Here is a 16,334-nt window from a genome sequence, read left to right as displayed (position 1 = left end):
TGCTAAAAATCACTCTTGTTCATCATCACTTGAGTCAAGGTTCAGGTTAAGAGCCTTGAACTTCCTTGCTTGCTCTCTATCTCTTTCTGCAAATAAAGAAGTAAAATTTTAGGCAGTCATGTTTTGTTGATTTTAAATCATAGGTGTTTTCTCAGACTCCAGCATGTGAGTCAAAATTAAGTCATTTATACATGTAAACTGCCAGATACTGAAAAAAGATAAAATTATTACCAATATTTTTAACTGTTACAGCATATCTTCATGGCTGACAAGGTAAAAATTAAATGTTTCTATGTCAAACACTTCACGAGACCTTCAATTATAGTTTCAATAGTAAAACATGAATTTCCTGAAAGCAGGGACAACATTTTGGAGGCTGGTTTCAACACACTTCCTCTTTCACAGTTACAACTTACAAAGTAACAAGTCAACTGATTGGAAAAATATATATGCACCATAAAGAAATGAGTATTTTGAAGTCAGGCTGACATCTGTGATCTTGATTTAGTTCACTGAGGTCATGAATATTTGATATGACACTATAATTGTACCTTTTTGCTTTTCTGCCCTCTTTTTTCAACCCCCATCCCGGTCGCTGGCATACTTCAGCCAGTTCTTGATGGCTGCCTCACAGTCAGCCTCCTTTACATTAGACTGTTTGGCTGCATCTGGAATGGCAAATGTTGCATGAGATTTCGATTCATTACTGATTTTTTTTTTTTTTTTATTTCTTTGATCCCTGGCTAGTGCCACTTTTTTGAGACATATCATAATTTGGATGGTATAATTTTTATGAATATCACTCTAAAAGCTTTTGTCAAATTATTTGGCACCATGAGAGAATATAGAAGTCCATCACTTGTGCCTCTTACAATCCTGGGGTTAATTAGGATTATTTATAATGTACTGCATTACTCTGGTATACTCATTTCATTACCTTGGTTAATAAACTAATAAAGTAAAACTGAATATCAATGTGAGCAGCACTGAAAAATAAATAATAATACAGAATTCGCCTTGCAGAGACATTATCCCTCTGTTAGGATACATGCAAAATCTTAATTGAGAAATTACCTTTGATAATTGTTGCAATACTCAGTTGTGAAAGGGCATGATTTTTTAGTTTCCCTTTTCCCAGCCAGTTGTAGATCGTGGATAATGATTGAGAGAACATGGCCACCATTATCCTCTCCACCACATCCTTGGAAGAAACACCTCCCAAGGTACTGAGATGGCGTACCTGGAATATATAATTGAAAGAGTGTACAGGAAACATAAGTAGCAGAAGACTTTAACCATGTTATCATAACATTGCAGGGTTAAGTTTTATGTTGGAAATACCCCAGTATATAATTTTTTTTCATTTATTTGTTGATTTATATATTTATTTTTATAGCAGTACGGTGATAAAGAGGTCCATTCATTTATTCAAAAAATGCAAGACAATATATATATATATATATATATATAAATATATATACTTCATTTAGTCCCAGACAAGAGGGGGGGGGGGGCCCGGGGGGGTTTAGGGCTGGGGTAAAAGATAAGCCGACATAAACTATTTTGAATGTGAATGGTTCAACCGACTTTAGGACGTCCTCGGTGTTTGACTTCAGCATAGAAGCACTGAATACGCACACACAACCCATTCTGTATCATTCAATTTCTACGTCCCTAAAGTAACCCCTTCCTACCATACCCTACGGTGTTGTCCACTCCAAAGGGCACTTTCATGAACATCGATATTAAGTATGTGTTCTTTTCGACTGTTCTCCCTGGTCGTCTTGATCTATTCTGTATAATTTGTTCATTATTTTCTTCACTTGAGTTTCTAAGTTTATTAAAATGGCCCTGGTTTACAAAGTTCAACCTTCTTGAGCAACAAATGTAGGAATGGTAGAAAGAGAGAGAATATGGCTTGTTTGATGGTTTGAGTGGAGTGAGAGCACTTTGGCTTTGGATCAAAAGCCTTACCACCTTTCGTGTATGAACCCGAACTAACTCCAAGCCGTGATTTGTTTTGGCTTAACAGATTAATCCTTATTTCGGCCCTGGGCCACTTTGGTTTTGAGTGTGAACGAGGTATAAGTAAAAAACAAAAACCCAGAGTACGACTACGTTCACACTCAAATCCAAAAGTGGCCCAGGGCCGACATAAGGATTAGCCTGATAAGCCAAAAAATGTTACGACTCGACTTACATTCATGAAAGGTTTTTGCGTTTGACCCGACCTAACATTCCAAAGTCATAGCACCCTCATTCCAACGTAATGGTGGCCGTCGGACAACCACAAGCAAGGTTGTTCTCTCTCTTTCTTTTATTCTTACGCTTTTTACACTCAAGAAGGTCGAACTCTGTTAAACAGGTCATTGAATACATGGTATTTTTTTAATTATTTCATAAATACAGCCATATTCTCCACAGTGTGACGTAATACAGGACAAAAAGAAACACCCGTATACCCCCTGTTCTACAGGAACTACTTTGAGAGTGCATATATTTCGCCGGGATATTTCGTAATACATGTACTCAAATCACTGCCGGTACAGTGTAGTTTATGTTTTTCTTGCAAAAAGTGGCATGTCGGCAATATTTTATTTAGATTGGGTAGAACATTATCAATGTTATAAAATTTTATTGAGTCTAGAAGTGCATATGACATTCGTTTCGGCTGCCGGATTCAGTTGACGGTACGGAACCCAGCTGACGCAGTGACAGCACTGCACTGTAAAGTTCTGATATGCGCTGTCGTTTAGATGTCAATATCTAATAATTTAGACCGAGAGTAATGATTCTACGAACTATCAATGTAAATATCTCAAGAAATTTTCTTGTGACGTACTTGCGATGATTTGTTTGTAATCAAAACATCGGAAGTCGGAGACCAAACGAAAAGTGAGCAGCTGTATCAGCGCGAGACGGTCAGGTCATCACACTAATTTGCATATGACCTCATAATGTTTTTGTTTTTTCGCTGACACAAATATAGTTCGATAAAACATCCCAATTATAATTTGTGATCTAGTTTCAAAAAAATATTGTTATATTTATCGCTTTGTTTATGAGATAAATATATAATCCCATGGTACCCACGTTAGTGTTACGTCATAATTCTACTCGTAGGATGGGCAGACTTTTATAAATTCTCGCCTACTGCTCGAGTTTATATCAGTCCGCCCATCCTAATCGTAGAATTATGACGTAACACTAACTTGGATATCATGGGATTATATATAAATAGGTGTGCAAATACTGGGTTGATTTTACTTGTTTCCTGACACCTTGAACAGCTTTTGTTTTTTTCTTTCCTCCAAGTCTTTCCTACCGTCTTCATCGTCACCCCCGTCACTGGAGTCGTGATCACTGGGAAAATGCTTTGGTCATTTACGCCTGTTGAAACAAAAGTTTTGTATGTGAAAAGTAAATTATCATTCACTAGGCTTGCGAAATCTGGATAAGATGAGGTCTTGTGGTGCAGGATGCCTATGTATTTGATTTTAAAAAAAGGCCAACCCAACTTTTCATTAGTAGAAATGTGTAGAGGAAATTTTTCAAGGATTTTTTTTTCATGCTTGCATCGATCTCTTTTATTTACTGGATCTATGATTCAACAAAGAAATCAAATTGACATGGCCCTAGTCAACACTTCATTTCAATTATTGTATATGATGCTCAACCTGTGCATCATTTTGTTTTCCCCTATGGGCATCACCTAATAATACTGTAACAATGTACACATGTTGGTTGACTGACACTGAGAGCAATACGGTACGTTTGTTCCCTCAGGACTAGCCAGTCACACCAAAACAGTCTCGTTTCCTCCGAGGGCATAGCCCAAGGGGAAACAAGACTGTTTTGGTGTGACTGGCTAGTCCTGAGGGGAACAAACATACAACGTTGCATTAATAATGTCAGTCGACATGTGTTTTATAACACACCAAACAAGAATCAGAAGTTTCGCTGCCAATACTGGTTGCGGCTGCAGACAAGAAAGCCATTGTTTACAAACAATTGTTGGGCTATGCAAATGTCGTCTGCATGCACACGCATGAGATGACGTTGTTACCAGGCAACAACCGATGGTCATGTTTCCCTTGGGGAACATTACCACATACTTTTTGACTGGTACGTCATTGATCGTGGAACAGCGCGATATGATTCTGATCACGTGGTGTGTCATTGACCAATAGCAATGCATATTAGATATGATCATGAGGTCTGGATAGGATGACATCTTGTGTTATAAGATAAGTTGTAGACTGCCTAAGATTCCTATGTTTGTGATAAGGCCCAGCTAAAAATTCATGATTGACATTTTTTGTACAATACATAAAGTTGGCTTTACAGCTCTATACCTCCGTCATTGGTCCTCTTCAGAGGTGGCAAGGTCACTGAGGCCATCTTCTGCCTTTTTACAGGCCTTGCGTGCCCGCTCAAAGCTCTCTATATTGACAGGAAAGATACATATCATGTCTCAAAGAAGTCACAAAAAGGGTACTTCAGGAATATATTTCATAAATGTATATTATCAGTCTAAGAGTAAAATCTCCACACCAATTAAGATATGTCTCTTTCCTAATTTTTAGGGTTTTAATGTTTTCTCACATTATTGATTTAAAGATAACTTCTAACAGATAAAATGACAGAATAATCTTGGGATGGTCCAGTCATTGTCAGAGGGAGCACAGAAGACACCATCAACTTGAGAATAAACAGTTAGTTACTGCTGTCCTTCAGATGATTAAATACATAGCTAGTAATACATCCTTTACCTCTAACTCTAAATGTTCCAAATTTCAATAAAATACTGCAACTACTTATAACACACACCAACCTGTTTCTTTTAAGAGCTGCACGTCATAGCTTTCCCAGCCTGGTTGGGAGGGTTCCAAGTTCATGATCATATTGGTAAACTTCAGGCCTTTGTGTGGTGGCCACCAACACTGTTTGAGGTCCTTGCCATAAAGCCAGGATCTTGGCACAACATCAACTGTGTTGTCAGTTGGAAAAAGGACGACTGCGTCGGATAAGAATGAATAACAAAGATAAACCAATGTGACCATGGCTTTTGTCTTACCTTGGAGGAATTATACTGACAGTATAATTCCTTCAAGGTCTTACACTATCCATTACTGATAATACTTCAACAGCAAACACAGGCAAAGAGTTGGGTTATCAGCCACTGCACAAACCACAGGGGCCATAGCGAGCATGTAATCGATCGATCGATCGATTGATTCATTATTTGGTCGAATGATTGATTGATTGTTTTTTCCTTCTATCCCTGGCTACTTTTCGGGCTACAGATGGTGTAGCCGATAATGACATGCAAATCATATGCAAGTCTACCAAGTTCCAACTCCCTAATGTGGAGTTATGAACCTGTATCACCCATGTTGTCTCTCAGCACACAGTCTCTATACAGAGGGACTGTGCTCAGCAGAACTACTTCTGAAACATTGAATGGGTCAATCAGAACAAGTTACTGCCTTCTAGCCCAAGGCCTAACTTGGTAACTAAGTAAGTTGGTAACTTAATTTGGAATGGGCCACCTTCTACCTTAGATTAGAGATCAAACCCTAACTTGGTAACTAAGTAAGTTGGTAACTTGGAATGGGCCACCTTCTACCTTAGAGATCAAACCCTAACTTGGTAACTAAGTAAGTTGGTAACTTGGAATGGGCCACCTTCTACCTTAGATTAGAGATCAAACCCTAACTTGGTAACTAAGTAAGTTGGTAACTTGGAATGGGCCACCTTCTACCTTAGAGATCAAACCCTAACTTGGTAACTAAGTAAGTTGGTAACTTGGAATAGGCCATGGCACCCCTACCTTAGATGCCAAGCCCTAACTTGGTAACTCCAGAAGTAAGTTGATAACTTGGAATGGGCCACCCCCTACCTTACAGCCCACGCAGTAAGTTCATCATACCCCCCCCCCCCCATGATTTTTTTCTTTTTTTCGTGTACCCTATTTTCGTGTCGGCTACACTGTCTATATGCCTACTTTTCTCTCTTTCAACTGTATCTTTACTATATAAATAAAGACACCTTGTCAATTGTTCTCTTCTTATCTAAATTAAAACACCCCTAATCCCATGATTGGTTACAGTGAAAATGTTCATTATGCCTAATCTTTTGGCGGATAACACCCTATACAAACAATCAATCATGCATAAACTAGTATCATATACTAGTTGAAAGAGAGAAAAGTAGCCAGGGAGAGAAGGAAAAAATAATCAATCAATCATTCGACCAAATAATCAATCAATCAATCGATTACATGCTCGCTGTCCCCTGTGCACAAACTTTACTATTAGCTCCAGTAGCGGACTGCTAATCCTGCACATCTCAAACACTGAGCATAAAAGAAGGGTTATACTTCCATGAACTTAGTCAACATTTTGACAGTTAATAAAGGGCATAATTAGAGTTATCTAGTGGAATACACAATGTATATACATCTATCAATGTTCTCATGACTAAGTTACTAACTGTTCCCATGACTATACAATAGACATGTATGGAGTACAGGAATTCTGTAGATTTAAAATGTAATGTTGCCTAGGAGAAAACAAACTTTTCCTCTCTGACTGAACTTGGTGGAGTTGTGAGGAACACATACTAGTATAGAATGGTTATGCAGAAAGTTTGAATCATGCAGCATTTACAATAAACCCAGGATGAATTTATACCAGTACCTCATAAATATGGTACAACATAATAGCGCGAGATCTATATATTTTGGAACCAGTGTCTGAAAATTAATGTTTCAATGTATGTGCAATTATTGCAGGAAATTTGTCTTGCTTGTAGAACAGATGCATGTAACTGAATCAAATATATATCACACACAAAAACAAACTGCAATGTCAAATTGCAGATCCAGAAAATATAGCCTGGTACTAGCGGTAGCCTGAATCCATCACACACAAAAACAAACTGCAATGTCAAATTGCAGATCCAGAAAATATAGCCCAGTAGCCTGAATCCATATTACATTAATCAACAGACAGAGGAAGTGACTACATACACTCTCAAACCACTATAAACCACTAGTCTGAGATACAGCGTGTCTTTTTTGGATCTATAAATCCCAAACTCAGTTTATATTGGGTAAAACAGGGTACAAAATTGTCAGCACAAAGACTATTAAATTCAACTATCATTGGGAAATTTCAGGAATATCCACAGAGTACATTTTTTATCTAAACACAAATTATCATTATTTTTATGCCGATGCACCTATTTGTAGGTAAAAATAATGATGTAAGATAAAAAAATGTAACTGTTTTTGTTAATTTGAGATGGGATTGACCAAAATGAAATTTACCTTTCTTTTTAGGAACAATAATATTTTTGTGTAAAAACTCTGATTGTCATATGCACTATGTATGTGCCGACTCTGCAACTCAGACCTTGTTTGGTTCTTGCTACATGTGTACATCTGTATCACTGGGCAGTGTGCATACTTTGTACAAACACAAAACACATATAATATTGTGTCACTGTTTTGTATACTACATAACAATGAGCATGCATGCTTATTGGTTGAAAGAGTGGAAAGGCCAGAGGTCAACTTTAGCATAATTCTGCTGAAGTTGTACCACATACAACAACTGGTAAAAGTACGGTGCCACACATTGATACATAGTTTTAGCCAAGTTTTCACTTATTTTCACATTGGCATGTAGCAAGTTACCTAGCTATAGCAGCCTTTGCAAAGGAGATCTCTTTTCTGCCATTTTTGGTGTAATTTTAACCGAAGATGATCTCATGTCTACGTCTACTGATGGTTCCACAATAGTGGTTTCTCTGTTTGACCATGGCTGATATTACTTCCATGATCTGATCAACTTTTGGTCAAAATCAAGTTCACTGGAACAACAAAGGTAAGAGTGACAATTTTTATCATTATTCTTGACATGTGGCAGATTGTGCTAGGGCTATATTTCTAGTTCAAGTACTGTTTTTTGAAACTTTTCAAACTCTTTAATATATGCAGCAAATCCATGCATTTCTTCAATAGTGACTAAATACTTGGTGGTAGAACTGATTCCAAACTTTCCATATGTGACCCCAGTATGTCTGTGATGTTACAAATGTTTATTAAGATCTTGGCATTGCCATGTGTTGTTTCAGGATATTTTGAATAGACCATGGTAATTTATCCCAAAAACAGTGGAGAGGTCTACTAGCTATTGTCTATGTTTATCTTTAGATAGATGTTGTCACACATTGCCTGAATAGACAATGAGATACTTATTACTTCAGTGCATCTTTTGTCCTTGCAACTTGACTGTACAAGAGAAACAAAAGAAAAGGTGTAAAATACTAAATATGCATTTTATAGTTGAGAAGACAGACAGAACAGCTGTTACTGGTATCTTTCTTGATGCTGTAATGAACCCGTTTTTCCATGAGTCCCAGCTGACTTGAGATCCTCATGTAAATATTAGATAAACAATTAGGTTGTTTGCTGAAAACAAATCTTTTAGTATGACCATATCGAAATCACACTTGTAAATTTTATCCATTATCAGATACTCATCTGGTTGATCAATACATTTGATGCAATTGTTGTAATGTTCAATAACAAACTTTTTACACCATTCATTTTTTGTAATTTTTGCAGTCACTGAGTTACAAACACAGACTTAGTCAAATTGTTTTGCATTGATTTTCCAAATAGGAAGCAATGATAAAAATGTTTTATAAATGAAAAATCCAATATAAATGCCCGGTCCTCATTCATATGGCCACTTTTAATTAATTGACCATTTATTTGAATATTCATTATGAAGACTTGGGGTTTCAAATGATATTCTTGAGTTAGAATTGAAATCAATCCAGGATTACTTACAGTGCTACAAAACTTTATTGCAATAAATTAATGAATTGAAGCAGTTCATCAATTGTCATTTTTACCTTTGCTCCTAACATGGCAGTATTACTTCAATGCTCATACATATGAAATCTTACGTATCACTACAAACACCATTTATTTGTAGAGATGCTGTAACTTATATAGCTTATATATCTGCTAAGACAGTGCTCTATACCGCAGTGGCAGAGCGCAATAGTTTTGGTAGTACTGGAACTCTTTCTTGGTTGTAACTCGGAGTTTCACGCATAGTGCGTGATGATAGTGTTGTCTGATGATCGCACTATGCGTGAAACTCCGAGTTACAACCAAGAAAGAGTACCAGTACTACCAAAACTATATATATATATTTATATATATGTATATAATGAAATGAACCAGTACATCTATGAAACTGAGTAATCCCATTTTTCACATGAATATTTCAATACTTCAATAATCTGAAGAGAGTATCATCCCTCCCCTTCTTACCAATCATTTAGTGTTAATGTAGTTAGCATATTGAGATATCAGCACTGGCTCTAAATACATGTCCTATCAATTTATTTAATAACATACCCTTCAAGAGTCAAACATCATGTGGAGGAAGCTCAAAGCTATCCGTAACGTTATAACACAACAACACAAGTCAGATGCATCTTTAAAATATTTGTATTCTTATGGATATTCTTTGGCCTTCAACAGAAGTAAAATAACCTTTAAAGATTTTTAAGTTTTAACCAATCATTTCCTTTACTGCAGTTGAAGAAGCAAAATGAGAAAGAGAGAAAATCCACTGAAGAGTTTTAAGCACAGTTGCACTGATATGATGTCGGAGAAGAAACCATGGTGTGTGTAATTAAGAACCCATGAGTTCAGTCATTTATCCAAGACTTGAAATGGAAAATCTAATCAAGAGCAATATGAAGAGCACAACTTTTGGAAAGAGATCACAGGACTATTAGTCTAGAAGAACATTGGAGGAACATTACTCCCTCCCTGTGGATATTCAGTCATCATAATGGATATAATTCTTAATTAGTAAATTAATTATTAAAAACTGGAATTTACTAATATTCAATTTTCAGCATTAGTAAATTTTACATAAGAATATAAAAGAAAATGTCAAATGTTGGCATATTTTTACAGAGTTTGCTGTTTTACTAATAAATTTTAAAACCCAGAGAAAACCCAGCAAATCTCTTGATTTATCACACTAAAGTGACCGGTGGTTTATGGAACCTTCCCATATATATCATGGCATTTGGAGGATAGCCTTTTTGTGGAAAAAAAAACCAACCTCTCCCCTACCCCTCCAAATAAAATAAAATAAATACAGGATCCACCATACTAATAAATAATGATTGTCCCCTTATAGTTTTAACAACAACCACACTCAATGATTACTTGACCCCATACTGCCCACACACAGGTATGCAAAATATACAACATAAATTGTTCCATTACACATATTTATACCACCAATCATACATATACTTCAAGTACAAAAACTTCACAAGTGCAAAAAACATACATTTTTCTGAACACCAGTCGTTCAGGTGCAAACGTCCATGCCTTCACATCGAAAATGCCATGTTATGTTATTGTTCCGAGTATAGAATTGCAGCTCACAATCTGGTGCAAATGATGGCAACAATGTTACATTTGTATGACCTAAAGGATCGCGCGGAAACAAAATTTAAACACGAGGAGGGTGAATGGAAAAGACACGGTTATTTCGTGTCCATTTCCATGGTGACCCCAATACGCGTTCCGAGACAGCGGGATCACATACAATCGGCTCTGTAAGACGAACGCATGAAGTTATACCTTACCCAATCACATAGAAATTTAGTTTATTGTATTGGTATTACTATTTGGTATGTTTTTGTTTCGTGATAATTGAAAATATTTATGAAAAAGGCATTAATATTGTGTATTGTACGCTACTGATCACAGTGCGATCATTCTCGCGCCCATGCTATCAAATGTGCACGTTGAACTATACATACCATGTTTCGCAATTTCTGTCGTCTTATTTAACAATCTAGACAATAAAACATATTCATGGTCATTTTGACAGTAATTATGTAAGATAAATATACTCACCAAGATGAAAACAAATCCTAAAACGCTTAGTAAACGAGATGACGAGTTGGCGGCAGTCAACCAGAAGACACTTCTTATCTTGAGGGCGTGCTATACATTCGCATCGTAACAATCACGTGATCACCCAGTCGACAGCGCAGGTTTGTAGCTCCATGATATAGTTGAGCTGACGGTGGCATTCGGCAAGTTAAAACGATTGTTTTAGTCGTTATTCTTGTGAAATAAAGCCTCATTGATGCTTCCCAAGTACGGCAAGTATTGAAAAATGACAACACAACGCATTTTATATGCTTTCAATTATCAACGTCATGCATGTGCCGACGTCGGGAAAACGTTGACACACCGACCCAATATTCACACATTCATATCGTGACAATCACGTGAGCACCAAGTCGCAGGGTATGTTGCATGGTTCAGCCAACGTTGGCCCGACGGTGGCATTCGGCAAGTTAACACGGTTGTTTTAGTCGTTATTCTTGTGAAATAAAGCCTCATTGATGCTTCCCAAGTACGGCAAGTATTGAAAAATGACAACACAACACATTTTATATGCTTTCAATTATCAACGTCATGCATGTGCCGACCTTCTGCCGACGTCGGGAAAACGTTGACACACCGACCCAATTTTGCCGACGTCGGGCCGTCAGTGTGGTGTTATCTGGGGCCTACATTATCAGTCGTAAATATTGGCAGCAAACACAGAACAGTGATAAGGAAGTGCTCCAAATCGCATTTGCTGGCTAACAGAGATTCTGTCATTTTGAGTAGCACAGAGAACGAATGATATAGAAGAATGTTGCTGTGATGTAGGGAGTAAATTTCATATTCTTTGTTCTAATACATTCAACTTGGCTTTCCTATGGCATAAAATATCTTGACTATGTTCAATTTTGTATGCCAATAGGTTGCAGGGATGATAGCAGCTTACATACTATCTGGTGGTTTTCATCCATTTGGAAATATGGAAAGGCCTTTGCAATTAGCGAGCAACATTTCTAACGGGTTATTAAAGAACATGAAAAAAGTGAAAGATAAGAGAGCATGTCACATGTTAACATGGATGCTACAAATGGAACGACAACATAGACCGTCTATCAATCAAGTACTTAGGTACAACATCACTTTGTATTTTTATATATTATTAGACAAAAGATGCCTTATTCATTTGTATAGTGTTATTATACATACTCCGGTTCAACAGGTTCCATTGGGAGAACAGTGCTAATGCACTGAAATGGTGTCTGTACATGTATATGAAAGATTAATAAATAAAAAAAAAATACATACATAAATGCATGCATGCATGCGTACGTACGTACGTACGTACGTACGTACATACATACGTATGTACGTACGTACATACATACATACATACATACATACATACATACATACATACAGACATACATACATACATACAGAGACACATACTGTGCACACACACACACACACACACGCACTCAAATACAGGGTGAATTAGATTATCATAGACTTACCCAGCTACCCAATCAAATCATAAAAACCATGAGATACCTAGATCTTTCTTCAAACTTTGCAAAGAAACCATTCTTCTCAGAATTCCCACCATTTTGCATTGGATTAATTTGAATATCAAATATATTTTTCCCCAAAATATTACATGATGAGAAATTTATGAACAAATAATTCTTAGATGGTCTTTATAATGACAATAGATGATAAAATGATCATTATTTTGTGTTCCTTTTCTCAATAATGTTATCAGCTCATGCATTTTCATGTAAATATGGTTTACAACTCAGCAGTATTATCCTTATGACTGGTCATGGATGGAAAATTTTACTTAATTGCTACTTATATATTTTTTCAATATGATTCTTTTCACTGGTATTTCCAGACATCCTTATTTTTGGGAACCTACAAGATGCAGTGCTTTCCTTAATGCAGTAGCAGAGGAATCAGAGAAAGGGTAAGTTGCTGTATTCATTATAAAAGAAATACTTTATTAATTACTTCATGCAGTACATGCAAACTTTGTGGAATAAAGAACTAGTTGAGTCTACTATCGGTACATGTACAATATACAGAACAGAACAAAGCTGGAGAAAGTACAACGGTCTGCAGCCAGATTCGTTTGTGGTGACTATAATCGACATAGCAGTGTAACAACTATGCTTGAAAATCTTGAGTGGCCTACAAAGGTGTAGAAAAGCGTACAAATCTATACAAAATCAGAAAAGGTGAACTGTGTGTCACCGCACCAACTAAGAGTACACGACTCCATCCAGCTAGATATAAACACGTTGATTCAAAAAACTGAAATTTTCAAGAACTCATTTTTCACCAGACTTGACCTGAATGCACGACCCTCTTCTGTCATTGAATTGCCTTCAACATATTCATTCAAGACAAGACTTAGAATTCACTAAGTTAAATCAGTAGTATTCATATCTTAACCTTTGACCCCCATTGGCGTGATACTCCTAAGGAGGCGATGCCAATTATTTATCCAGATCCAATACAGTAATGTTACTACCAAACCAGAGTGACTACAGAGTTGCAAATAGGTAGCACAATGTTTTTTATGTCCCACATAATTAATTTTTTTAATGAATTACATAAAACAAAATGCCAATAGTGATAGCAAGCAAGCATATAAAATAACACATTTTATCTCACTGTGAACACAAAGCAACATAACTGTCAGGTGAAACAAGGAAGATTCAAACACAGCTGCACTGTTTACTGGAGTTCACAATGAAATAAAATGTAATTATGTTTCATGTGTGTGTGTGCTATTACAGGTAAAACAGTGAGGGATCGCCGAACGACTATGCGTATCATGCACATTTTATGTTCCCTAAGAACAATTTAGAGAGATAAGAAACAGGCTTCCCACAGACCACTCATTACAAATATAAACAACACCACATTCCTGCCAACAAGCAGGCACTGTATGTGTACACACATATCACTTGTAACTTTGAATTAATACACATATACGGTATGTGTCAAATCTAAGCCTGCAATGTGATGACTTTCAATAGTTTGTTTGTTCCAAGGACGATGTGTGTGTGTCTGTGTATCAGTAGGGGTTGGATGATGTTGTTTATATTTGTATTGAGTGATCTGTGTTAAGCCAGTTTCTTATCTATCTAAATTGTTCTTAGGGAACATAAAATGTGTATGATACGTACAGTCGTTTGGCAATCCCTCGATGTTTTAGTTGTACCAGGGTAGTGTCTGTATTTTGTTTATATAATTCGAAGCAAAAATCGTTGTTTGAGATGCAAAAATCCTAATGTCTACTAATTGAAACTTAATAGTCTTTCTGGTTTGAGAGTAAATTATTGTTCACATTTTACATTTATCACTGCATATGTTTTAGTCTTATTATTTTGTTAGAGTTGTGCTAGATATAGTATCTTCATCTGGTGAAAATATTCTCACTGTCTGTTTTCAGGGACTCCGACAATGCAGTTAGGAAGAAATTACTTGAAGAAACAGACAAGATAGACTGCCATGACTGGGTGGGTAAAAGTTTTAAGAAACCCCAAAAGGTTGAATACTACATGTATGTATAGGGCTTTGATTTCATTGGGAGGAGAAATAAGCTATTTTGCACATACCTAATTTTCACTGGTTAATGAAGGTATATGTATGTCTCTAAGTACTGTACTCCAGATTCGCATTGGCAATCATGCTCTTCCACACTTCATGGTTTACTCGTGGGTGTTAGTGATGGGTATTAGTGATCACAGTCTGTCATCTGCATGTATCGTTGACCCGTATAGTATCTATTTTGAACAATACAGTTGGTCTGAGAAGGGTCTCCATTTTTGGGGTGTGTGGTATGACAACAGGTTGGGTTTCGAGGGCTCAATGGCACCTCCCAAATCATTTTATACAGAAATGCCCCCCCCCCCTCACCCCATGATTTATAACTGAAATTTTGTGTCTATCATGGGTTTGATATACCGTAAGATAAGACAACACATGTCACATTATTAATCTAACTAATCTACATAATTCTAACATCCATATTTTTACTACACAGATTGCTGTTCTTAGAAGTAATCCAAGTTCGGATGTGTTTCTCCAGTATCCCGAACTGTTCCTGTGCACCTATAAGGTCATACTGGACAGTCAGAGGAAATCAGACAATCATGTCAATGCAGACCCAGCCTTAAACTGGACAATCAGAGACAGCCTGAACCCGTATTTTGACGAAGACGTGGTGTAGTTAAAATGAAGTTTTATGGAATTCACGCAACTCTCACTCATTGTGCACTAGCTATAACTGCATGTAGTATAATTATGAGTGGTTACATAAGCAGAAATAATGACAGATCTTTCAGTCTAAACTGTGCTCCAGTACCGAAAATATTTTTACATACCTGTATGCAAATATAAGTACATACCTGTATGCAAATATTAGTACATACCTGTATAAGCAAATGGACATGTGCGTGTTCCATGTTACATGTATACTGAGCTAAAATTATGTGAATACAGCAATATTGTATGTTATGAATTTCATTATAAACCTAGCAGTAATTTGCACCACGGCACATGCATACCATTGGTACTACACTGTGTATATCTGTATGTGAGTGTTAAAGTGACCATAAGGAAATGTGAAAACAGTTATATTTTATGAAATTTGTTGTTTCGGTTAAAGCTATGTAATAGTATTTTAAACCCAAAACGTTACCATGGATACTCAGTTATTTTAAAATTGGGTTTTACAGTGTTTTCTGCTGCACTTCCAGTCATTTGCTCATGAAGGTACAGCTGTAGAAAACTCACAACCTCATGTGCAAATACGCAGAGTATGTTACATTGATTGTCACGCATAACAGCACTGTCATGTAAGGTCAGAATACTTGACAACTTATAAAATAAATGAAATTTAGATTGTCGTGCAAATGTATGTAAATATGTAATGTGTTTAAGAAATAGTTATTTTAAACTGGTGTTTTTAGTATATATTTCAATGTGATGGAATTTTCCTTTTTTTAAACTTGTTTTATTTTTGGACAAACTAGTCACAGAGGTCACGTCAGACGCTGGAATATGTCCAGTAAATGTTATCAATTTTAGTGCTTACAGCAAACAAATCAAATTTTGTTAGGATAATTGCAGTTATATGTACATGTACATGTTTTGATTTTTTAAAAGCAGTCACTTAAAAGTGTCATCACTTAGTAGTACTTTAATCATGTAATTTGTTTGTTCATTGTTATTCTGTAGCACACATAGTAAAATGAATGCCTAAGTGACGTGATGTCACAAAAAATAAAAATGATATCTGATTGTGATATTTTTGATAAATATGATGATTTTTATAATAAGAATATTATCAATTTTCATATCTACAAAT

The 16,334-nt window shown here is 36.3% G+C and overlaps 1 protein-coding gene across 1 annotated transcript in view; it reads left to right on the top strand.

Annotated features, from left to right (window-relative positions):
• LOC144450509 (uncharacterized) overlaps nucleotides 1-16,334 on the top strand; it is a 25,226-nt gene extending 8,892 nt beyond the window's left edge. Inside the window, exons 8-11 of the mRNA XM_078141149.1 lie at nucleotides 11,877-12,082; nucleotides 12,849-12,920; nucleotides 14,415-14,481; nucleotides 15,009-16,334. Of these exons, the coding sequence (XP_077997275.1) occupies nucleotides 11,877-12,082; nucleotides 12,849-12,920; nucleotides 14,415-14,481; nucleotides 15,009-15,194 (531 nt within the window). The 3' untranslated portion in view covers nucleotides 15,195-16,334. The remainder of the gene's footprint in view (nucleotides 1-11,876; nucleotides 12,083-12,848; nucleotides 12,921-14,414; nucleotides 14,482-15,008) is intronic.

The sequence above is a fragment of the Glandiceps talaboti genome, chromosome 20 (assembly GCF_964340395.1).
Source record: "Glandiceps talaboti chromosome 20, keGlaTala1.1, whole genome shotgun sequence".
NCBI classification, from domain to species: Eukaryota; Metazoa; Hemichordata; class Enteropneusta; family Spengelidae; genus Glandiceps; species Glandiceps talaboti.
The sequence above is the reverse complement of the archived record's forward strand: the minus strand, read 5'-3'. Positions and strand labels throughout refer to the sequence as shown.